General features: G+C 39.6%; 1 protein-coding gene across 1 annotated transcript in view; it reads right to left on the reverse strand.

The window, feature by feature from the left end:
• Positions 1-297: 297 nt before the first annotated feature.
• ARSJ (arylsulfatase family member J) overlaps positions 298-24,856 on the reverse strand; it is a 33,615-nt gene continuing 9,056 nt past the window's right edge. Inside the window, exon 2 of the mRNA XM_075422093.1 lies at positions 298-2,834. Coding sequence (XP_075278208.1) covers positions 1,439-2,834 — 1,396 coding nt within the window. The 3' untranslated portion in view covers positions 298-1,438. The remainder of the gene's footprint in view (positions 2,835-24,856) is intronic.

Consider the following 24,856-nt stretch of genomic DNA (forward strand, 5'->3'; position numbering starts at 1 on the left):
ACAGATCACCAGGAATATGCAGTCAGTACATCCACTAATCATCCATGCAGACACCTTGGAAAAGGGCAAACTTTGAACTATGTCTCAAACGGTATACATATTGGAAGAAGAAATTCTGTTTCAGAAGGGAAATGCCATAAAATCATCCCTGCACCAAAAATAATAGCAATAAAAAAAGCTTACTGAGTTCATTTAAAATAAACAAGGACAGAATTACTATCTCTGATGCAAAAAAGAGGCAGACTACTTTTATGAATGCCATAAAAATAAACTATTTTAATAGATACATAAATAAAAGGTTTAAAGTAGAATTTTCCCCCAAACATAAAGGTGGCCTAGCTTCTGTACAGAAACTGAACAATATTCATGTGACTACTAAATTAAATAATCACTTTGTTACATTCAAAATAATTGGAGGCAAATACATAATGAAATGATGCACCTGAATCATTCTCCTTTCTCATCCTAGCAGTGTATACAGTATTTTCTTGTTTTACAGTACTCTGAGAATATGGATCTGTTAAATAAAACTCTGAATGACAGAGTGGAAAGAAAACTAAAAATCAAGGGAAAAAAAACCTCAGACAATCCTAGCACCCAAAGGGGTACCTTGCATCACCCAGTAATTAAAGATTTAATGGAAGAGAAATAAGTATTGTGCTGTAAAATAAATTATGTGTTTTACAGATTGCTGTATAGTTATCTTAAAGTGTTTAAATATTACATTCACTTTGGTGATGTTTTTGTCTATGCTTATAATAAATTATACATGGCGTGTGCTAGCTGTTCATGTGTGTTGAATAACAGCCTTCTGGTTTTACTTCAAATGGGGGGAGCTTAGCACATCTAGGAAATTTTAAAGATATTTCTGATTTATGTAAGGCAGACAAAGTCTAATTCAAAGCAGCTTTCCTCCCATCATGCCCCCCTCCCCAGCATCTCTAAAAAGTTACTCCGATGGCTTCATGTTTTTGCTGTGTCGTATCAAAAAATGTCATAGGTTGCTGACTAACACCTTCTGACCCACAGAGGTTCTCAAGTTTTGTTTTTCCTTTCTCCTATGAACCATCTGTCAGTTTGAGAACATCTGCCATTAACACCTCCATATTCTCCAAATATTCCAACTAATTTAGGCAAGAAACCACCATTTGTCCATCAAAAATGAGTTTAATGAAATTAGGTGTTAATGCCATTATTATGTGGAATGTAGCTGTGATGGGTGAGCACCATTCATCCTGCAGAGGAGAAAGTTTGTCATGTGGACGTTTCTGTACACTCAAGGCAGAGTGTTGGGATATCTCGTGCTGGTGAAATCAGAGAAAACATTAGAAGATGACAACTTTCATCCATAGTGCAGTATATTCTAGTATATTCTGTCAGAAGTTCAAGAAAGTTGGGCCAAGCTGAGTTAGACTTGGCAAAAGAGTGTGCTTAGAGTCTATCCACCAGCAAGACGTGAACGGCAATGTAATGATTGCCCTTTTTTCCGAGTTGTTTTTTTCTTGTTCTTCTTTTGCTTATTTGCACCTTTACTTTTATCTGATTTTGTTTTCTTTTTGTCCTCCTTAAACCATGGACCCCAGACTCCTCCATTCAGCTTCGGGTTACTCCGAGGGTCCTTAGGTGGGTATCGAACAGGAACCGCAGTCTTATTGAACTGGGAAAGCCTCCGCAACAGCTGCTTCACTACATCTGGATACCTTGCAGAGAGGTCCACTCGTTCATATGGATCAGCAGTTATGTTGAAAAGCCACACTGTTTTGCCAGCTGACCAAGAAATGCGTTCGTTGTGCCAGCGGTTGGGGCCTGCGTTACTGAAGGCCTGTGGAGGTACCCAGTCGCTATATCCTGGATTTCCCGTCAATAGTTTCCAATGATTCACTCTGATGGCGGATTGAATCGCAGTGTTCCAGATCCCATAGCCAGCTGCCCAGGACCCATTTTTGGCTTTGGTGTAAATTGGGTCAATGTTGTGTAAGATGTCTACCCGTGGAGAACGTCTGCCTTCGCTAATGGTTTCCCATATATCATAGCCATCTAGCTGGATATCTTCATCGATCTGCCCTTCTGCCAGTGTGATCAAAGTGGGGAACCAGTCTGTGATGTGCACAAGCTCCTTACACACAGACCCTTTGTTTTTCAGGAGGGGGCTATGGACAAACCCAACAGCACGGATACCTCCTTCCCAGTAGGTCCCTTTGCTGCCTCGGAGAGGCCAGTTACTTCCTCCGGCCATTGGCTGCCCACCATTATCTGAAGAATATATGAGAATGCTGTTCTCATAGTAACCATACTCCTTTAAAGCAAGGGTTACGTTGTTTATGGCTTCATCCAAACAAGCTAGCATCGCAGCGTATCTTCGCCTGTTGATGTTATTTATCGATCGATAATGTTCAAAATACTTGCCTGGTGCCTGAAGAGGCGAATGAACAGCTTGGTAAGCAATATACAGAAATATAGGTTTCCTGGGGTCATGAGAAGCTAAGATTTGTTGTACTTTTTGTGTGTACATCTGCGTCGAGTAGATGCCGTTGTCATGATCCCAAGCTGCGTTGTCATTCTCGTACAGGTCATAGCCACATATCCCAGGGCTGTCACATTTGAAGTGAGTGTAATAGTCACCGCTGCCTAAGAGCGAGCCAAAGAAAGTGTCAAATCCTCTCTGTGTGGGCATGCATTCTCTGCGATAAAACCCCAAGTGCCATTTGCCGACCATGTGTGTTGAATAACCAACCTCCTTCAGCTTCTGAGGTAGCGTGACGTTATCCAGAGGTAAGCAGTTGGGCTGGGTTGGCCGAATAATGGAGTGCTGAAGGCCCGTGTGTATCTGGTACCTGGAGGCAGGGAGGAGACAGGCATCAGGACGGGGCGAGCGGAAAGCAAGGCTCAGGCCCTTACGCGTGGACGCCCACGCGCGTAACTGTTACAGAAAATATTCCTATGCATGCAGCAGTTTTCTCTGGAAGTATTTTGAAGTGCATATGTCAAAAACTAATGAGGTCATACTATTAAATCTGCTGAAACAGGAGAACAGCATCTGTTTTGCTTCATAAGTGTTTAAGAGCGGTTCCCCCACCTCCTTCGGCCAGTGGGCAACAATACTGAACAAGAAACATGACACAGCAGCTTCACACACTTCTCTCCCTGCTGGCCTCATTTTTAATGTTTTAATTTCCTTGTAGCTGTGCGCAATGTCAAAGGATCTCAGAGGCAATGTGCTGCCTGGGAACCATTATTTGGGCACTCCTATTTTAAAGCAAGCAGTCAAACTCACAGACCTTCCCGGTATCCCTCCCTGTATTATCCCCAGAAAGCAGAACGATTGCGTTGTTTTTTCTGAGCGTGAACCTCTGAGCACAAACAAGTACTACAGCACTGACTCAGGACCTGCTTCTGCTGAACGCTCGAGGGTCTGATTTCTGGTCATCCGTCATGCGATATGCATATGGGCTATGACTTAGCAGAGATATTACTAATATTATACCGAGTCAGTCATCAGCATGCACATGACAGGGCCTGGCTCTGCTCTCTCCTGGAACCCCTACAGTCCCATGCTTCGGCATCTATCTCCTGAGTAAGAGGCATAAGTACACGTGGACAGCGCTTACCCCAGTCAAAACTCAAAGACGCGTATGCTGTTACCGTGAAAGAGGTTTATGAGCAATCACTCAAAAGGAAGTGATCATTTTTTCACTGGATCTCTTGTTCAGCAGTAATTTTCTCTCCTTGCCTAACTGTTTGATGAAATGTTTCCCTTCATGAACAGAGTTAGTCAAAATAGCTATATGTACAGCAGCACAGATATTTTGAGGCACTGTTTTTTCCTCCACAGAAAGCTTTCACATGTCCCCATTTAACAAAGACAATAGAAAATTACGTGGATAAATACAATTTTTACAATGCCTCATAATTTGCTAGTGGCAAACATATTTACAGCATATAAATATGCTAGACTTTGAGCATGTAACAGCAGTATGTTTAAAGGACAGAATAATAAATTCTGCAGTGCAGTACAGTCTATGTGTAAAGAATACATATGGCCTCCATATGATTCGAAACTGAATTCAGCATGGGCAGTAGTATCAAAAATCAAGGACAAATCCATTTATTTCAGTTTGATGCTAAAAAATAACATGTAACAGCACATTGTAAACCAAAGAAGACTTCTCCCTGAGTGTGAGAATAGATTAAATTATCAGTCATGAATAGAACTGCTAGGTCCACCAATACTGTGAATCCTCCCCCTAAAACACTTTTCTATTGATTTGTGGTAGTAGGATTTGGGACTTCCCGACACATTCTGCTAGTATTGCCAATCTGATTGGACTCCTGAGCTATCTAGAAAATTAAAACATTAGGCTCTGCCTGTCCATAAATAACTTCAAGTTTGCTTTTATATGATGCCTTCCTGGCCAAGATCTTAGAAGGCACCATAGACTGTAATAATTGTGTAACTCCCATTTTATTCTTGAACTTATTTTCACAGAACCAGAAGCTCTAGTCTAACTAATTCATTGCAGAAGCTTTGGGTGTTGCACTCCTCTGCTTTAAGCTAGCCTGTACTCCAAGCACTGCAGCGCGACTGCTTTTCTTTGTCTCACTGGCACTTTTTCAGAGGGTTGTTTCTGTTACCAGTTTGTGGATCTGGAGCCCTGCCATCCAATTGTCCTCACACTCACAAGCTGATGCTGACATGGGAGATACTCTCAAAATTACAGGTTTCTGGGATCTACACTTTTCTTTTGTGAAAGAAATGTCATGCACACACAAATACCCACCATTCCCATGATTCAAGTATAATATCCTTCTCCTTTTAAAACAGGTAAACTACAATACAGAAACCACGCTGACTAATGCCCCATACTTCAGTTCACTCCATCTTTGAGAGTCCTCAGGGAACGATGTTCACAAGACATTTAATTTCCTTCTCTTTCCTCTGCCTTGTTAAACTCTCAGTAAATTCCCCTTATTTGATCCAACTGAAAAGTCCTTGCAACCACCTTGCTATTTTACGAAATAGCTTCTGCTTTCTTAAACCTTGACGGCCTCTTCTATCTTGAGAACAACCCTTAGTCCCAGCCAGACAGGTTCTCCCCTGATAAGCTAATTTTGCTAGAAGTCAGCATTTTCCCTAAAGCGATGTTGTTGTAATAGAGATCCTTCCACCCTTCTCCTCGACACAGAAGCCGAGCCTGGCGAGAACAGCCAACAGAATTTACAGCACATTGCAAACCAGTTTGCCTCTTGACAAAGCCTACACAGAAAGTATGATGTTCATTTTCATAAAGAATTCATAAACAACACGTTGATTCCCCAGCTAGGGCCTTTCAATTATATATCCAAGCATGAAATTCCTACACTGTTAATCTGACAAATACTGAACCAAAAAATATCAAGAATTAGCCTCAGTTATATATAGTCTTCTTAGGATAATGTCTGGCATACAGCAGTGCATCCTCTTTCAGCAGTCCCCTCAGTAAGTTATTCAATGTGCTGGCTACAATGCACATGCAGTGGTCCTGCTCCAATTCTCTGCCGCGGCCTTTTCTCATGCGACTTTGGTGTGTTTCCCATATGTGTGTGCATGCTATTTAAGGCATAGCTATGCTTCTGAATACACATATATGCACACATACAAATAGATACGCATTTTTATATTCATATATGTAAAAAGGGATCTGCAAAATAATCAATTTTAAGTAAAAATATATCAACTGTAGAAATGTTTCAGAGATAACAACCTCTAATTATTAATTCTTTACTACTATTAAAATGGTCATTTTGTTCACTTTTCTGTGCCACACGCCTTCCTAATTGATCCATTATGTGCTGATATTACTCTTTCAGTGAAAGTATTTTCTTTTCAAAGACTTGCAGACCATTCATGGGAAAACAAAGTAATCTGAGCAAAAGGCAGTGATTATACAGAAGTAAATGGCATTGATAGCAACAGGAAAAGTGTCTCAACATTACTGTTTTGAAACTGTATTCAGACTGTGCAAGAGAAGTAAAAAACTGCACAAAGCAGAACATAAAGGAAATAAGAGGCAGATGCTGATCTCGGGGGAGTTCTCCAGAAAATAAGCTCGTGAGCTCACTAACTGCCGTGAAATGTCTCTGAAATAGATTCTGTACTTTTCATCGCTTTCCACCACAAGACTAGCTAATTCTTTAGAATAAATTTGTTGAATTTAATCCCAAATGCAGAAAGCAAGTTATGAACAGTCTGGAATTCTTTACGATAATTACAACAGTTAAATATAAGCAGCAAAGTAAAGTAAACAGTTAAATATAAGCAAATGCTGACAGGCCACAAAATCTAGTTTTATAGTTTTTTAGACTTTGAGCTTTAGGGATAGTATTTAGATAAAGGTAATAGACTGATTATATACTGTACAAAGTATAAGGTTTCAAGGCTTGTGAATACTTTATACACATGAACTATGCTCTCTTTCTCCCTACCCCTCCAAGTTTCTAGATCATGTCTGTCTCTATGAGATACCTGAAATGTGAAATTTGCAGAATAAGGAACTAAGTTAAATTTATGTGAAATGTTCAGCTAATAATATGCATATTGAAAATTAATTTACCCTCTCTACATGGGGATGGCTCTTCTTTGCGCATTTTCTACTCTTGTTTCTATTTTACTAGTGGGAAGTTGCTCAGATGTTTACAGTAAAAACACTGTGATAAGCATTCCAGCTAAGGCAGCTGTTTAATGCTAGTTGACTGTTACACCGCTTTGTTTACTCATTTGTAGTGGAAACTTCAAAGCAATGGACTCCCAGTGGGAGTATCTTGATGACTTCATAGGTACTTTGCTTCTTGGATATTGAGAGAAATATTTCAGAGGTTTCTTAAAAAAAATAAATAAACAAATAAATCCTCCATCCTGAGTTTGAGATCATGATACTGCTTTCCAACATGATTTCCCTTCCTGTTCTAATCTAGAAAGACACAAAGCTAAGCCAGTGGCTTTTACATTACTCCTACCTTCAGTCTCAAGGTGCAGAGACCATGAAGTTGTTAAAGGTCAACTGTACGTTCAAGTTCCAGAGTCTCTGTGGACGTAAATCACCACAGGGACACTAAAGTCAATTTGACCTGAGATTGAGGAATGCATTAACATTTACAGGCTTAATTTCCCCCTTCTGATGTCCTTAGTAAAGCTAAATGAGTTTCCCCGTTCTCATCTGGAGAGCAAACCAAAATAGAGAAGTGGATCAACGACCGTAATTTTCACTACTATCCCCTTGAAGCAGAGAGCAAGACTTCAGGCCTGTATAGCAGAAGAGATTCTCCTGGCATGCCTCACATCCCCATGGTGCTTATGCAGTCTTAAACATATGTAGGCCAAACCAGTTTTCCTTAAAAAAAGTTTCCCTAAGTCTTCTATTGAGTATTTTCCCCCTTAACTTCAGGGTGGGTTCTGCGCCAAGAACAAAGCTGGGATGTTTCTAATTTTGTAATGTGCATGTACAAAACTATTGATTTTAAGCTTTCATAATTTTAAAATACTGCATTAATTGTCTTCAAACTGAGATTCTCTTAAGGCTCACTGAAGATTAACAAAGAAGTACAGTATGAAGTTTCTAATTTCAGGAACTTTCACATAGTTCTAGTTAGTTCATGTTGAAAATGTATTTTTATTACGCTTGCTTAGCTTAGGATACATTGAACAAATTTGCTCAATTTTAAAAATAATAAACTCTAGCCTAGGATTTAGAAGAGAATATTTTAAATAAAAAACAATCTGCCAGTAGGAGTTGCAAACGGAGCGATAGCACTGAGGTATGCATGGTACATTAATTAAAGGGATCATTATTGATTATTATGCACTTCCTTGTTAAAAATAATAGAATACAGCAAGTAGCTACCAGTCTATAAACTAGGTTTAGAGACCACTAAAGACCAGTCTTTGACATCTTACCTGAAATTGTTTGCATAACACAAGACCTAGAAATATAGCTATTGTAGATGAGTAAAGAATATAGAAATCGGTGGCATTTTTTGGCTTGGAGGTTCCCAGTTCTCAGAGGTTGAAGTTAGTGGGGAGGTAAAAATTCCAACATCCCGCTTGCTGCCAGCAAATCATTAGAAGCAGGACTCAATGACCAGTAAGTGAAAATAGATGTAAGAAAGACTTCTTCATAGCAGACTGAGGCTTTAGCGTGGAGTCCATAAACCCTCACCTTCTGAAACAGCTGTTACTTTGGACAGGTATGTTTAGTCTTATTTACTTCGAAGTTGCTTTGAGCTCTGTAAGATGCTCTTGAGGGAAGCAGAAGCTATCTGGAAGCTGTTCTGCTCTCAGCCCTCCAAACAGGCTGGTGAAGAGCATGGCAGAGAGATGCAAAGTTCTCGATCAGACATGGACCAATATGAAAGTAATATCTGCCATAAAACCTAAATGTTTTATGCTGAATCTGCTAAGGTTTTTAAAACTAAAGTCAGAAAGTAAAGCTGGAAGAGGGGCAGGTTGATACAGGAGACACTGGGGCAGAGAGATAGAGGTAAGCTGATTTCAATGAGATGCAAATAAACCTATCATCACAACTTGACATGAATTGCTGCAAAGCAGTCAGCAAGTATCAATTCATAGCCCTTTCAGACTGATGACAGCAAAAGCCATAGCCTGTAGCCACAGTGTTTCTTTCTCATTCTGTATTAAGCAAATTTACTGATAAGCAAAATATTTTCTAAATTTTGCTGTCTTTTTTATTTCCAGTCTTTTCCTAACTAAGAGACAGGTGACAAGTCTTGTCTTTGCTAATTTCCCCTTCTGCTTCCACGAGAGCAAAAGCAGGCAGCAGGTATCTCAGCGTTCGTTATGGCAGCAAGTCTGAATATCTTTTCTAAACAAGAACGGGTTAGCTAAACTCCGTCAATCCCATTTTTTCAGTATTGATGGTCTATGGCATCTGTGTACTAGTCCATGTGAGACCTTTTCTAAATGCTAGCATGAAAGTTTTTGGTTTTCATGCAATACAGTCTTCTCAGAAACAATCTTAAGGAGCCTTGAGCCTTTACTATATAAGTAACAGTTTGTCTTTCAGAAATAGCAGCTATGCAGCAGCACGGGAGAAAGTGCTTTTTTCTGCTCTAAGTTCCAGATACTTGGTTCCAAAGTAAAGTTACAGCTAAGGCTTCAGTTCAACATATAGTTTAAATAAGAATGTGATTTCAGCCAGGTAGTTGGCTGAAACAGGACCAAAGTAAGCAATCAAAGTTTGTGCCATGAACATGAGTGATGCTATAGGTATGGAAATAACTCTCAAGTCAGCCATGCAGCATTTTGTCCTGGTTAAAATTCTGAACAACACTAAGGAGTGAAGGAAATGCCTTCTACATTAGAACACGATCTGTCACAAAATGTGCCCTTTCACGGAACAATACAAATTAAGGATAGAAAGGATGTATTGGCTTATGCTGCTTATTTTTCTACCTGCTTAAGTTTGTGGGTAAGATACTCTGCATATCTACAATATTGTCCCAGTGGTTTGAATTAGATACAAAATATTTTATTGATGCTTGCAAATTGTACTATAGCTAGGGAGATGCACCCACTGAGATGGTGGGTGCATGACTTACAGAAGAAAATCTCCTTGTAGAAAAAAGAGGAGCAAAGATATATTAGCAGAGTATGGAGGCATTTCTTCACTGTGATATGAGTTATGGCTGGAAGGTTCAAATGAGCTCTGCTGCAGCAAATGGCATGTAGAATACTGTACCACAGCCTGACCAACTCCATTTAATTTTTTTTTACAAATTTGAGGGAGGCAAAGACTGTCCTTTTTCTGAAGCAGGCATGACCCCTCTGGTCCCCATTCAACTGACTGAATGCACTCTGGGATGAGCCTCAGGTTTCCTACCTTCCTCAGGAAAGAAACAGAGGAGTATGGGCAAATCTGAACAGGTCCCACGGAACATTTTCTCTGCTCAAGTCTTCTGTCAATGTTAAATGCATGCCGGAAAAACTCAATGAATCTATCATTTAACCATTTTTATCTTCTGGCTTATAACTTTAAGATTTGGGGGGGAAAGTGGGTTATGAATGTAGATGGATCAGAGAAGCAAACGCAACATTCAAGACTAAATGTCAACTCTAAACCTTTGCAGACTTTCACTTTGTCGGCCCACATAAAACAAAACTGAAGTTTCCACATGCACTCATACACACATTTATTTCATCTTCAACTGTATTCCCTGAATTTTTATGTGCTTATAAATCAGAGCAGAAAAATATCCACTTCTAAACCAAGTGTTTACATAAAAAGTCCAACTGAAATTATTTATTGTTTTATCACTCTGGCAGTGCTACTGCAAACGTTTCACTTGAAAGACTCTGAATCTTGCCCTACTTTCAAGTTTTTCTGGGGGGCTGTGGTGGGGGTTTTTATTTTTAAATCAGCTAAGGCTCCTCCATCAAATACAGGAAAAGAAAAAAAAGAAGTAGTGATTTATTCATGGACTAATAATGTTACAGTTCTGTTCCAACTGCCTTTTTCCAAAGACCTACAGGAGTAGGTATCCTTGTTTAACCAAATGCCATATGGATTTTGATGCATTAACTCAACCTCAAAATCATTTGGAAATTCTGATCTCACGCAAGCCCTGACATTTGCCCATTTGAATGATGTCCTTACACCACTATATCGCTTATGCTGTGAATGTATTTTTATCATCTGTCACCCAGAAATGCCACTCAGAGTTACATTAACAAAAATAAACATGTATCAATAGCAAGAACCAGAGGGACTTCCAGTGGAACCCTTGTGGTGGCTCAGAAGCTCCAGTACAGCAACGGACCCTGCTGCTCAAGAGCTGGAGAACCAAGCCAGAAAATGTTGTTCTTTGTGCCTCTATATACTGGCCAATTTGGAATCTCCAGGATATGCACCAGCTCTGCTCTCTTTTATCTTCCCAACTCCTGCTGACGCAACTGGCACCCCGGGAGCGAGGCAGAGCTTGGTGAACAGCGGGAAAGAAACTGTTATCTCTAGAGTTCCTACCTTTAAAGGAAAAACAGCTGACTGTGGAACCAAGCTGGGAGAAAAAAGCAACAGAAACCTTAATCTGTGTTTCCTCGGGGTTACTCTCCCTGGTTGCAAGGTGCTCTTAGTGCAGGGAAAAATAAAAATCACATAATGAAACTCAAACAGAAGTTTCAACTTTAAATCACCCCGCAAAATGAGTTGTAATTAGTATTTTCGTACACGAATTCCAATTTTTTACAAAACATTATTAAATTGGCAGCATATCCGCTACTAACCTTTCCTGTCACTGAGACAATTTATCTGCTCAAACGGGAGGACAAAAAGGATACAGGAGAACGTGGGAGTTGGCAGCAGCTGGAATGCATATGTGTATACGCAGCTATTGTTTTCTTTGCTCCAAGTTCGCTGCAGCTGTGGAAACAGAGCACAACGTTTCCAACTTTATCACCGAATGTTATTAATTTAGAATAAAGGGAAAAAAAAATGTGTGATTGCATAATCAGCACTCTCGGTTTCATGTCTAGATGGAAGTGACATGAAAAGAAAACAATTTGACTAAATACTTTGCATGCCAACCACAAATCCAGACATTGCACCAAATTCTGGGCTCTCAGCAAAAATAGATCCCATCGGATATTACACCTAATCAACATGTTACAAGGAAAAGAAATGCACTGCTGTGAGTTTAGGAGTATACTGGAGCTACGCTGGCAAGAAGAGAAGCTCACATAAACAGACCATCCCTGCATATGTCTCTGAAGTTAAGGCAAGCAAATGGCAAAGGAAAACCAATTCATTACTAAGAGATGAATTTTTTAGTCCTGCTTCAGTCATTCTTACAGGAGGCAAAACAGAAGAAAATGAGATAAGTGGAGTCTAAAAGCCATAAACTGGCATGCAGAAGAACTCCCTCCCCTCCGGGACTTCAGAAAGTGGTCTTCAGACCCTGCTGCAAGCACTGCATGAGACTGGAGCAAGACCGGCGTGCCAGAACAGGGACATGGCACAGACCAGTTTGTAAAGGCTGTTCTCTGTGCTACAGCATGTAACTCCTGAGCATTGAAAGTGTGTAAAAGCAGCCTTCATTTCAACCTGGGTGTTCACTTCTGTGTTGGAGAGAATGCCATCTCAGACACTACTAATATCCTGAACTAGTCATTGTTACAGATAGGGTAAATTTCAACGTATCTCATTTTGTTTAAAAGAATACATTATTTAGTAATAAGACAGGCATTTCTACATGACCAGGAAAAAAAAACCCAACAATTGCCATGTACACGTGTGAAATGTTTTTCAGCTAAAAATCTCCAGGTTGAAAGTCGTAATTCTGTGACAGTTTAAGAAAATTAATTCATCTTCATATAAGAAGAATTTATTCAGTGAATACACCTAAGAGACATGAAAGATATTCATTATTTGGTTGCTTTTTGTAGGAAGATATCTTTCACAAAAATGACATACTTGATAGTAGTCCTTAAGGTAGCAGCCAAACAGTTATTTTCTTACCTTACACTTCAATTAAAGTACCCATTTTGATAATTTATTACTATTTCTGAATTAGTATTGTCCTTATGTATTATTTATACACCCAGTACTCGGAGTCTGTATCAATCTGAATGCTGCAGGATGACCTTGAATTGACAGCAAGGATGACTGAGGACAAAATGACAAGATGTAAAATATAGGTTAACAACTACCATATCATGATTTTATATGGTATCATTTGAGAAAGATAATGGCTTTATAATTAAAGAACATTATGACATTGAAAAAGTCAGGATTATTCCAAGCTTCAGAGACATCTCGAATGTTTTAGATACCTTCACACAACATCCTAACTTTGTGAAATCTATAATTTTCCATTAACCACTGAGCAACTACATAAACATACTATTTCTAAGCGTGACATTGGAGAATGTCATAGTTTCATCGCTTTACTGAGCTTAAGTATATCATAGGCCATTAAGTGTCTTTTGAAACCTTAGATTAGTCCGTAAGACTAAACAGGTTTAAAATTAGAGATAAATTATTATTGAGAATGTGCTAATCGAGTGGTAATGGCCACAATCTCTCTTTAGCATTTAAAATATTCCCATTATTCTGTCCTATGACGCGTGTCAAGCTCAACTGTCTCAAAGCACGTATTACAGGAAAGAGAGAACAGATTCTAGCCCCCTTAATCAATAGGTAGCTACTTAAATAGAAGGATCAATTTGATCAGTTTCAGTTGAACACTCTTTTAGGTAAACTTTTGCTCAGTGTCATCAAAATATCAAAACGAGTCCCTGAATTAATGCATTTTCTAGTGTAGAGATTCATTATGAATGTTTATTAATTAAGAAATATTCTTGGATGATTATTTCTGTTTCATCTCAACTTTGCTATTCTATTTGTTCTGCTTAATGTGGTCCATCGTATAACATTATTGTAAAACATGTACATTTGCACCAAAAGGAAATTATTATCTCTCATCTCCCATATATCACACAGCAATTCAAGGTAGCAGGATATCCACCTAGAGCAATGTGATATAGCTGAGCATTTACGTTTAAAACTTAATTACACATTTGTAGACACTTGTAATTGATAATGCTGACACATCAGTTGCATATTAAATTATAAACTGTTACTGAGAACTGAAAAAGTGAGAGTGGGCAATCCATTTAATCCACTTAAGCAACTTTAGCTTTTTTATCACAGACTGCAATGCCCACCCAGACACCTCCTGTTCGAGATCTTTAACACCAGCGTTCTTGTCAGCAAGCTAACAACGCCCTTCGCTGCTGTCTTTCCAGGTATCCTGGGACAGACACAAGCCAGAAGTTGTTTCATGCCATCCTAGAGCTTATGCTAGAACTGAAGTAATTTTCCAAGAAAAGCTACAGCCCTGATAATATGAAGAACAGCTTCATCTGGGTTGAGAAAAAAAATGCATTTTGACTTTTCAGCAACACAGATAGTTTTCTGGGCTGACATTTACTGGCAACAGCAGTGGCACTGAATCATTAGCGAAAGGAATAACCTTGACTTGAAAGAGAGGGCTGGGAGCCAAGAGACACGCTTTCTTCTGGGTTCTGCATAGATTTTAGCCTGAGCATTGCAACTGACCTATAATTCTTTTGCCCTTCTGACACTTTCATATTAGTTTCTTAGTCCTTTGTGTTTCTCATGCCTTTAAGCAAGGATGGTACTATGTCCCTTGTACAACAGAGCTGACGCTCACAGCGGGCTTTTTAGTCTTCTGATAAAAAATGTTGGCAGGATGCAAAGCAGCCTCACCCTGATGTTAAGACCAGTTTGTAACTGGATTTGTTAAAACAGCACTTACAAGCATCTATTTATTTACAATGATTACTGGTAGTTATGCACAAATTCTGTCACGTATTGCTGGCTACTGAACTAGATCCTGATTCCTCATTAGATTCAGACTGTTGTTAGCGCTAATGGATTTTCTTTTCTACTTCCTGATTCACTTGAGAAATATTGTATTAAAATCCATTTCTCAGAACTGACCACAACATGCAAGTCCACTTTTGGTTAAGACAACAGATGGTGTTGAAGGCACTGCGTGCAATTCCCAAAGAAATCATACACTAAGATAATGAAGTATTTTACTAACATGGATCCCAGATGAAAGGTTCCTGATTGACAACATAGAGAAATGAAACATCTTTGTTTATTCACAGGGGAGATTGAACATGGAAATGAAATGCTTTCGCTGCCGTTATCTGAGTGGATGTAGATGTAGGTGTGCTTTTGCAGCAAAGGAAGGAAGGAGTGGGGAGCAGTGTTTCAGGGCTGTCAGTCATTTATGTGACAATTTTTAACTAACACATCAGAGAAATTACATACTGTATAATATGGCATGAAAAGGAAAGTAAAATTTCTGTATTCAAAGCACGGTATTTTTCTTACTTTAGGGACTTTCAAATTTCTGTAAAGCAATAAAAGTATGATGACCAGTTGAACTCCTTTGCCACATATTCTTAAATGTTGAGGTCATCAGTGTCCTTCTCTCTTAGAAGCTCCATAGGTTGGAACTCAAAAAGGACTAAACAACTTCAGCAGGTGCTGTGCCCAGCTCACTGCAGCCCATCCCTTGTAACAGGAGAAAATACTAAAACGCCCCTGAGGTTCAGCTCCCACAGCTGCCTCCGATCATGACGAGGCAGCGTAACGCAGGAGCTTGGTACTTCACAGGGCTGACTTCTGCTTCTGTACCAAACGGACTCGAGTCGCTGTCTTTGCACTGTGTCCAAATTAGGCAAAGGCGAGGAAAAACGTAAGGCTGCTACGCGGAGCAGGAGCGCAGTGAAATCAGAAAGCTGTTCCGGTGATTAACGGCAGCCCACACATTTGATGGCTGCAAGATGCCAGGGCATGGGGCACTACGCAGCCCCCTCCCACCATCCTGCTGCACTTCTCCCTGCAGTCTCCCACACCACAGAAGAGAACAAACTAGAGTTAACAAGGGACAGAGGAAAACAGCACGTCTGTTTCTAGGCCTCCACACGACTGAATAATGAAGTGATTTGGACAAATGCATCTTTATTGCCCTCCTAAATCCGGCTTAGCAAAACAAATAGTGCTAACTCGGATGTCACCGCTGCACTCTCTGATCCCTTCTAACAATCGGTAATTTCTCATTTATACTACTCCTCAGCCACACCTTGCTTCACTGTTTGCATTGCGGGAGTGTCCAAAAGCCTGACAGCAACTGAGGCCGCAGTGCAACAGGCCTGGAAGTAAAATGGAGTATAAGATAGGGCGTGAATGCAAACAGGTGCCTAATCATTGTTAGTCCAACAAAAATCTAGCAAACACATCTCTTACAGTTATAGCAATTATGTTTAAAACCAGACAAAGCATACATAAAATATTTGCTATAAAATGTTAATATATTAATGAAACCCTGCCTTATTTAAGATGTTAGTAGGTGATTTTGATTCCAGACAAAATACCACAAGAATGACTCATGTAATGGAGTGAGTTGGATAAAGATACGTGAGGTGTGAATTGGACACACACAAAGTTTTGGCAGTATGCATTCAATATGTTAAACAATTAAATCCTAGTACATTCATGGAACCTATGTATCGATGCCATCAACACTGTATGCCTGCCTTCTATGGGGCTTTTTCCCCTCTATAAAGTAGCATCACATACCCTGTGATAAGCGATTTAAGGACAGATACCCTCCTGAAAACACAGATCACTCATATTGAGGTAGGAAGTATACTATTCTGCATGTATAATATTCTATACTATACTATAAAAGAACTTCAAGGCAAAGAGTAACTTGGCAGAGGTGGATGGGATTATCAGCCTGATTCAGACACTAAGGATAAAGTTTTCACTGACTACACAGGGCCCTTGTTCAGATCTCTTATTTTGGTCCTTCGGACCTTGCTACCCTTCCCACACTCTAAGGCACTCAAATGGGTGCACCAAATGGACACTTGACAGTAACCCATTTTGTTCTACAGTCAAACCAAAAGATGCTCATACATTCATATTTCTCTTTCAGCTGTATATGCTGTTCTTATTCTTGAGTTCGCTACATTCCCACCTGTATATTATACAGAAAGAATGAGCATAAATTATGGTGTTGTGTTACTAATTGATTGCATATATTGTCATAGCCCATGAATTTCCATCACTAATTTCAACAGTTGAAAGACAAAATCACCATAATATTGTAAATTAAAAACCATTAAGAAAAATTGAAGTAATTTAAATTGTGATCTTTTAGAATGTGAGGCATTTACTTTTTCAAAGGTTTCATTTGGAGCCGTAAGAAATAAAACCCTTTTAAAAATTAAAAATAACATGTAGCAGTGGTTCTTTGAGAAACATTACTTGTTAAGGAGAAAGGGAAACACGTTTAGGGTTCATCAGTGTTTGTTTCATTAAATAGCTATAGAGCTCTCACTTGGGAAGATCCCTTTGTAAAGACAGACCTTCCACACCTGCTTAAATTCCATGGAGACAGAAGAGCTTTCCTGAATGGGATAGATTCAAAAAACTGTCTGTTTTTGAACTGATGCTTAAGTGCACTTCTAGTCTTTGCAACATCACAAGAATTTCAGAAACCAGTCTACAGGTGTTTTTAAAGCTAAAGACACAAATAGGTGCCTAATGGGATTCTCAAAAACCTGTCCCTAAATCTCCATTAAATCAATACAAGTTACAGCCACTAAAAAAAGACCACTGATTCCCAATCTGCATTATTAAGCTTCCTTTAAAAAAAATCTGGTCCTTCAAGTTTTTTCTGTAACCCTTGCACTCCAGCCAGGGCAAATGAATTTGCTAAGGTGGGTACAAACTTCTGTATACTTGATTACGTATGATTATGTATATATTACGTATATACGTGATTATGTATGGGGCGGTCTAATACGACATCTAGGTCCTTAGAGTAGCATGGCAGCTTTTTTATTAGAAGAAAATATATACACTGTCCAAAATGCTTATTTTGACAAAGGAGATCAGTCAATTGTTCTCTATTTTGACTTGTAATTCTTATGCCCCAGTACAACCGTATATTGCATGAGTACAGACAAGAATGATGTAGTCCTCCCCTTTGTTGTTTTCTTTTGCAAAGGGAAATTAAAAGGGCATCCTCTGTTTTCTCAGAGGTTCCAAACCAAAATTATCATCATCACAGCAAAGCAACTCCTACACATTTGATCTTCAACCTTAGGGTTTCTTGTGGGAGCCAAGCTTTTATTGAAAAAGACGACAGTAACACCACAGCCCATCACTCCCTTTCAAGCACAACTAACTATGTGGAACATTACTCAATCAGTGGCAAAGAACTTGCGGCTCCCAAATCACTTATGGCCTTTTAAGGTTGTGAAATCATGGATTTCAGTGGTTAATACTCATGGCAATAATGTCAAAATCAACGAAATGCTGTAATGCCAAACAAATGAAACATCATCATTTAAAGTCTGTTCTTGTTATTTTCAACATTCGTCTCTGTGTGGGGAGAGGAATATGGGAATTGTGGGGATTGTAAAGGGAAAAGAGGGAAGGAGAAGAAAGAATAATCCGGCATGCTTTGTATCTGTCATGAATGAGAAGACAAACTATTTCTTTCCTCTTCAGGAGCGAAGCGAGCCAAAGGAGGAGAAAATCAGCACCACTGAACGCACGCACAGCAATTTGCTGGCATTGTATAGTGTTGTCTGCATTACGACTGTACAATACCACGCAGAGCTGATGAGTTGTGACAATACCACAGAGCTGTCTTCGTTTGGGAGAACGTGAAGATGTTGATAAAACTGCCGAATATCAAAACATCACATCTGTTCAGATTTGTTTGTATGTGACTTTTCCTTTCATTAAACACTTCTCAGTGTAGCTCTAATGGGTCACATAGGAGGGAGGCAGCCCAGAAGAAGCTGTAAACCCTTCAGGGAACCTGTTAGCTAACTCAGTAACAAAATTCTTCTCTATATTTTCCTATTAGTAATAACAATATATAACTCATTTACATAGCTTTTCCTTTTCAGTCTCAAAGCGTCCCACAAAACAGATAAATCAACATACCTATTTTAAATACAGGCACTCTGAGACAGGGAAACATGAAGCATGTCACAGAAGCAGCCCAGCACCAAAGGCATAACTGCAGAAAGAGTCCTGGTCTTCCCAGTCTCAGCCTGGGGCTCCACAATGGCCTAAGAAAAGTCCACGATTAGGGTCAGTGCCCCAGAGATGGAAAACGAGAGCTCTTAAAAAGGCAGCTTCACACAAGGAAATGTTAGAAAAGCAAGAGCATAGCTGGATGCATGATGCTAACTGATTTTCAGTTACAAACTAGACAGTTTACGTCTTGACAATTTTTTCTACAGATTTTTATCCGTCTACATTACCAAATCTGAAACGTCCTGTACTGCATTTCCTTACTATGTACAACTTGAGCTTAGTAAGTCACTGCCAATTTTGCAAATACTGTCTGAGAGCAACGGGCTTATCAAGGATCAGTTAACCAGGTTTCTCACAAGAGTGGGTGCATACTCTAAAACACATTTTCAACTTGTTGTCCAAATCTGCCCCTGCCCCTGCAACTCAACCATGCTGCCTAAATGCACCAGTTCTTCACTAACTGTCCCAGTTAACTTGTTCAATATTCAGCACATAATATATTCTGAATTCCGGTAATCTGGCTGCATGACTGTAGAATTCCTCAACAGTTCATTTAATGCCCAGCTTTTCATGAGCAGTGTTCTATAAATTGCAGGGCCAATTTCTTAGCTTTTCTTCGTGTTAAAATCAAACCTCTGCTTTTCAAAACCAGGCTCACATACGCGTGTTCAAAATCAAAAAGCAAGAGAGGTGGCTACAGAGTCAGCAGCAACAAACTGAGATAGCAGCAAAAGATCTGTAAAGCCTTAGTTCGCATTCCTTGGCAAGCGAAGAGTCTAGGCTAAACATCCATTTTGGCTCTGACTTTGGAAAGCAAAGTTTCTTCTATCTTTCTGATATAATCTATTTAACCAACAGGGAAGCAGTACTGATGGTCATTTGCGGAAACTGCATCAATCTCTTCCGGTAAGAATGGTGACTGCTGTACCATATTAGGAAGAAAGGAGATGAAAGAGAGAAGGGAAAGATGAAAAATCCATGGAAACCACATTAGAATCAGGGTGGAACTTAGTGATTTCGTTAGGGCTCAAGCCAGTTATTAGCATTAACCAAAACTTTAAGCCTTTCATTACTTTTTGTGGGCTTCTCTACAACTTTCAGTACGTAAAGTCTAGACGTAAAGTCACTAGTGGGTATTGTAGAAGTGCTGTATTTTAAAAACAAATAGCTACTTATCTAAAATCAAAAGAAATTTTGACAGGCTAAGAGAGTTGGGGCTGTTCAGCCTGGAGAAGAGAAGGCTCCGGGGTGACCTTATAGCAGCCTTCCAGTACCTGAAGGGGGCCTACAGGAAGGATGGAGAGGGACTTTTCACAAGGATGTGTAGTGATAGGACAAGGGCGAATGGCTCTAAACTAAAAGAGGGCAGATTTAGATTAGATATTAGGAAGAAATTCTTCACCATGAGGGTGGTGAAACACTGGAACAGGCTGCCCAGTGAAGTTGCGGCTGTCCCCTCCCTGGAAGTGTTCAAGGCCAGGTTGGATGGAGCGCTGAGCTGGTCTAGTGGAAGGTGTCCCTGCTCATGGCAGGGGGGTTGGAACCAGATGATCTTTAAGGTCCCTTCCAACCCTTACCATTCTATGATTCTATGATATGTAGTAACAGTGTAAAGGACGCTATGAGCTAGCTAACAGACAACATAATTACTTCTCAGGCTTTCATTGCCTGGAAGCTAAGATTTTTTTTTCTGATTTGGAGGTGGTGGTGGGTTTTGGAGGGTTTTCTTGGAACGTCATTCAAGTTTAAACCACCCAGTAAATTCTCTGATGTGTCTTCCCTCCTGCTCCTTTTTCATTTGCAGATTGCATTATTATGCAGAAAAAAAAACCCCAAAACTTGTGGCAAACTAGTTTTCTGCACTTGGTCACAGTGAGCATAGCTTAGAAATGATGCATCAGCCTAGGAACAATAGCAAAGAACTGAACTATTATATTTGGAAATGGCATACACCCTGGGACAGTTGCAGAAAAGCCATGGCTGGACACAGTTTCTCTTGAAATATGAAAGTTAGATTCAGTTGTGGAATGGGAAAGACAGTTTTATGTTAGCTCTTCAGTTCTTTGGTATTTATATGGAGCTTACATAAGTGCCTTTTTCCCTTTATTTTCATAGCAGTACATGAATATTTTATGAACTATGGGTCTTTGAACTGCATTTCTGTGACCCATTGACTGATTCTCATCTGTCTCTGAAATTGTATCTCATATGCTATGAGAAATTCATCATCCTTGTGTGTCAAAAAAAAACCCAACAAAAACCCCCACAACAGTAATTCTGTTTGTTGCCAATGCTACAAGCCAACTCAAAGGACAATAAATTTCCACTTAATGTTAATATCAAGGTTGCATGGAGGCAATTGTATTCTGATATATTAGAAGCAGTAAAGCTCAAACAGCATTAATTCATTATATACCTTAAGTGAGCCACTCCCAAATATATAATTAAAAAAGGAATAATCCACTCCTTCAGTGTGGGTTAATGTAAATCCTGATTTCCACCAGAAAAATAAAAATATGGCTGTATACATCTATGTATCTTATTGCACATCTGGATTTATAGATGACAGTGATACACAGGCTGTTCCAAGGCTGTTCCAGGCTAACATTTAGTGCTTCATAAAGTGCACAAGGTTTTGTAGTATTATCAAAAAATAAATATCTAATGCAAGGCATTTTATACAGCCCATCAAAGTATCTCAGTCCAACATGGCTAAATAGGCCTGCATTAACTACACTTTCTAACATCCTCCAAACTTTTCCAGCTCAGAAAACGTGTCTTTTTTTTTCCCCTCCACTTTTTCCCATCTGTCTTCACTCTCGTTCCTGTGGGATGGAGGAAAAAAAACCATGCTTGAAATGACAGTCAATGGCAATTCTAGAATCTAAGCGAGAATGATTGGTTTGACAAGGAAATACCTGCTTTTCTTCTGAGATTACTTGCATTCCCTGTACAGGATCTGAAATAGCTGTTCCAACTTTTTCTCAGTTGAACTCAAAATTAAGATGTTAGCTTCACTATGATTTAGAGCACTTGCTTATGAACAAACCTTCTTTTCATTTAATTTGCTCGAGAAAAATCTCTCATCAGTATTCCTTCTGAGCATATAAATATCCTTTGCATCAGCTACATTTAAGGATTTTATGTGCTGGAATAAAAGCTTTGCTGGGTCACCGGGGTTCCTTAACGGGGTCACTGGGACCAAACTAACATGAGCGTCACAGACTCACTTATGAGAAGTTCCGATTTTGCCTTCTGCTCTGGTTTATATGGTTTTCTTCTGCATGAATGTCATGGCTTTGCCTGAGTTCACCTATTTAGCTTACTGAAAGGCTTCAGGAACTCAGTGCATCTTCTCCAGGTTCCCCACATTTCAAATAGCCTACCAGTAGGCAGTCAGGTTGGATATTCACATTGCTGTCTTTTTCCACTGCATTTTAGACTTCTCCAGCACACTAAAAGCACTTCTGAAAAGTCAGAGTCAGAGTCAGAGTCTTTCAGTCCATTAAATCTGGTCAGCTTTCTGGGGAATTAATACTTCCACTAAAAAAAAAAAATTAGAAAATCCAGTGAAACCCAACCTTTTAGTGGAAACAGTACTACCAAAAGTTTGAACTGGAAAATGTCTTAGAAGAGTCAGGCACATCAGCCTTTATCACTAGCACCGTGGCCTGAAATCTGAGGCAGCCCACATCTCTATCAGTTGCTCTTTTTAACATGTTCACTGAACAGGGTCTGGAGCTGCACTGCAGGTGAGAGCTCTAACTATTGCTCTGCAGACTCAGTCTCCAAGTCAAAGAATAGTGCAGCAGCTTTAACTGTGAAATGGAGAGACTCATTTTACTGATGGCTACAGGGCTTACAAAGGATATTGGACAGACAGGGTCACGTTCCTGCGTTCAGGTTCCTGATTCTGATCACAGTCTCAACACCAGGTTACATTAGAAGTTAAGAGTTTGTTATGTTAAAAAAAAAAAAAAAAAACAAAAAAGCCCGTGGCCACCTAAAATTTGTTCTTCTCTTGGTCTCATGCATCAGTACAAGGTGTGACAGTTACCAAGTATCAGAGGAAGAAAAATAAGAAAAATACCTCTAGCTCTATTATGACAGAATGTAAACAGAAATCGCAAAACAGAAGTGCGATCAAGGCAGACACAGTTCAGATGTTTATACAACCTCTAATATAGTTGCAGATGTTCTGGTGGTAAGAAACAGAATCCTGGAGCCAACAAACTAAAAAGTACTGTATTTTGCTCATCCACCTGTTTTTCTTCTGCTGTTCTTGCTGAAAAAACATTTTTCTTTTTTGCTATCTTTTCTTGCAATGGAAAAAAAAAGAAAATTCTCATTCTCTCCTTGAATCTGCAATTTCCAAGGTGTATTACTGAGACAGGAAAAGTGAAGCAAAACAACAGTCTCACAATGTTAAAAATTTCAAGTGTGTGACTATTACAGAGCTCTTGATTAGCCCACAGATGGAAAAGAAAGATTTCAATTAGCTTGCTGAACAAGTGGAATCATGTGCAGCTTACTATACCTTTTAATAAAACCCCAACATGCACATGCACTATTTCACGCTCTCACCAGAAAGCATGATTTCTCCCATTCAGTCCGTCAGGAATGTGCTTACAAAATTCCACTTCTCCTGATTCAATAACTCCTACTTCAAAACTCTTCCCAGTTATGGCCATGTTTTCAGCTGCTTGTTTAAAAGGCGTTTGATGGCCTTTTAGTACCTGCAGATAGTTTATTTTCTAGAAAAGAAACCAAAAAAATGAAACACTGTGCCTGCACATTGCACTTTTCCATCCTAAAGTAAACTGGCAGCTAAAGAAGCAAAATACAGATTCAGGAAAGGTGGAATGAATCTCTCTATCAATTAGTCTCAAACTTCCCCTGAGACATAGGATGAAGTACGTAGGACTCCGACTCTTTAATAAATAGTGGCATCCTCTTGAGATCTTCTTTTCTCTGCCCTCGCTCAGAGGTTGCACACAGCAGAGAAAATCTGCCTTGCTCCTAGCAGAAACCTAGCTTCAATGATAGTTTACGCTAATACCCAAAACTTTGGTCTGAGTTGGCAAAGCCAAAATTACATTCCCTTTTGCTCCCTCTGGCATCTCGGCATTAACCTGTGACTTTGGAAAGATTTGAGCAAAGCAAAAATATCTTAAACCACATAGCTAAGCTAAAATGAATTTGCCCATCCCAGCTCTTCATTTTAGCAAACTAGAACAATAATTCAGTTATCCTCCTCTCACAGAGCATTGTGAAGCCAACCTTATCAATGTCTTTAAAGCTGTGCGACATCCTTTGACAGAAGCAGCTATGGAGGGCCAAAACTTTAAGACTGAAGTTGCTGCAGTCTCCATGGCTCAGTGACTTTCTCTGAAGTCTGTGATAGACAATTACAGATACTGGATTGCTCGTCCTTTATCCCTCTGAAAATGGCTTTCAAAAACTCCTAGAGCAAGTCCAGCGTGGGAGGGTAGGTTACAATGAAGGAGGACAGAAAGAGGGGGAAGTCAGGCCCATCTTTCCCATTTCTTCTTCCCTTTTGCCATTTACCCGCATCACCAACCAGCATGCTGGTGCTACTGGGGCTCTTCTGGTCTGCATAAGCATGGGCAGCACGAGGACAGCAACACGTTCTCTCTCCTGGAAGAAGTTTTGCTCTTGGCTGCACTGCATGTTGTCCTCTTGCTTCGCTGGCTCTTGCATTACCATCCACCTACACAAATTAAGACATGGTTTCTTTCCTTCCTCACTTCCTTAAATAATGAATTGATGAGGTGCAAGTTTAGAAGCAAGTGGTATCAGCAAACACTCACAGCCTGCGAAGGTGTTTTTTCCTCAAAGACTAACGACTGTGTGCCATACATAGTAAACAGGTTAAATCATCTATATCTGTGAAGTGAAGCAATCTGTTCCCTCCCTGTCATGTTTGCTGGCATGCCAATCTCTGGCTGTACCACGCGAACTCAGAACACTCCGTTTTATCACTAGGATCCTCAGTTCCAACAGGGAACATAAAACAGGAGGGGACACACAGTTAAGCTGCATTTAGTTTTTCGTGTGTTTGTGAGTGTGTATTTCTGGCTTTTTGTGTGTTACCTGTCTTCAGGTGCCTACCACTTACCGAAACAGACTATCTGGGTTTAATAAGATTTATTTAACTAAACAACTAATTTAAGAAAATCCACACTGCT

Source organism: Opisthocomus hoazin, chromosome 5 (assembly GCF_030867145.1).
Source record: "Opisthocomus hoazin isolate bOpiHoa1 chromosome 5, bOpiHoa1.hap1, whole genome shotgun sequence".
Taxonomy (NCBI): domain Eukaryota; kingdom Metazoa; phylum Chordata; class Aves; order Opisthocomiformes; family Opisthocomidae; genus Opisthocomus; species Opisthocomus hoazin.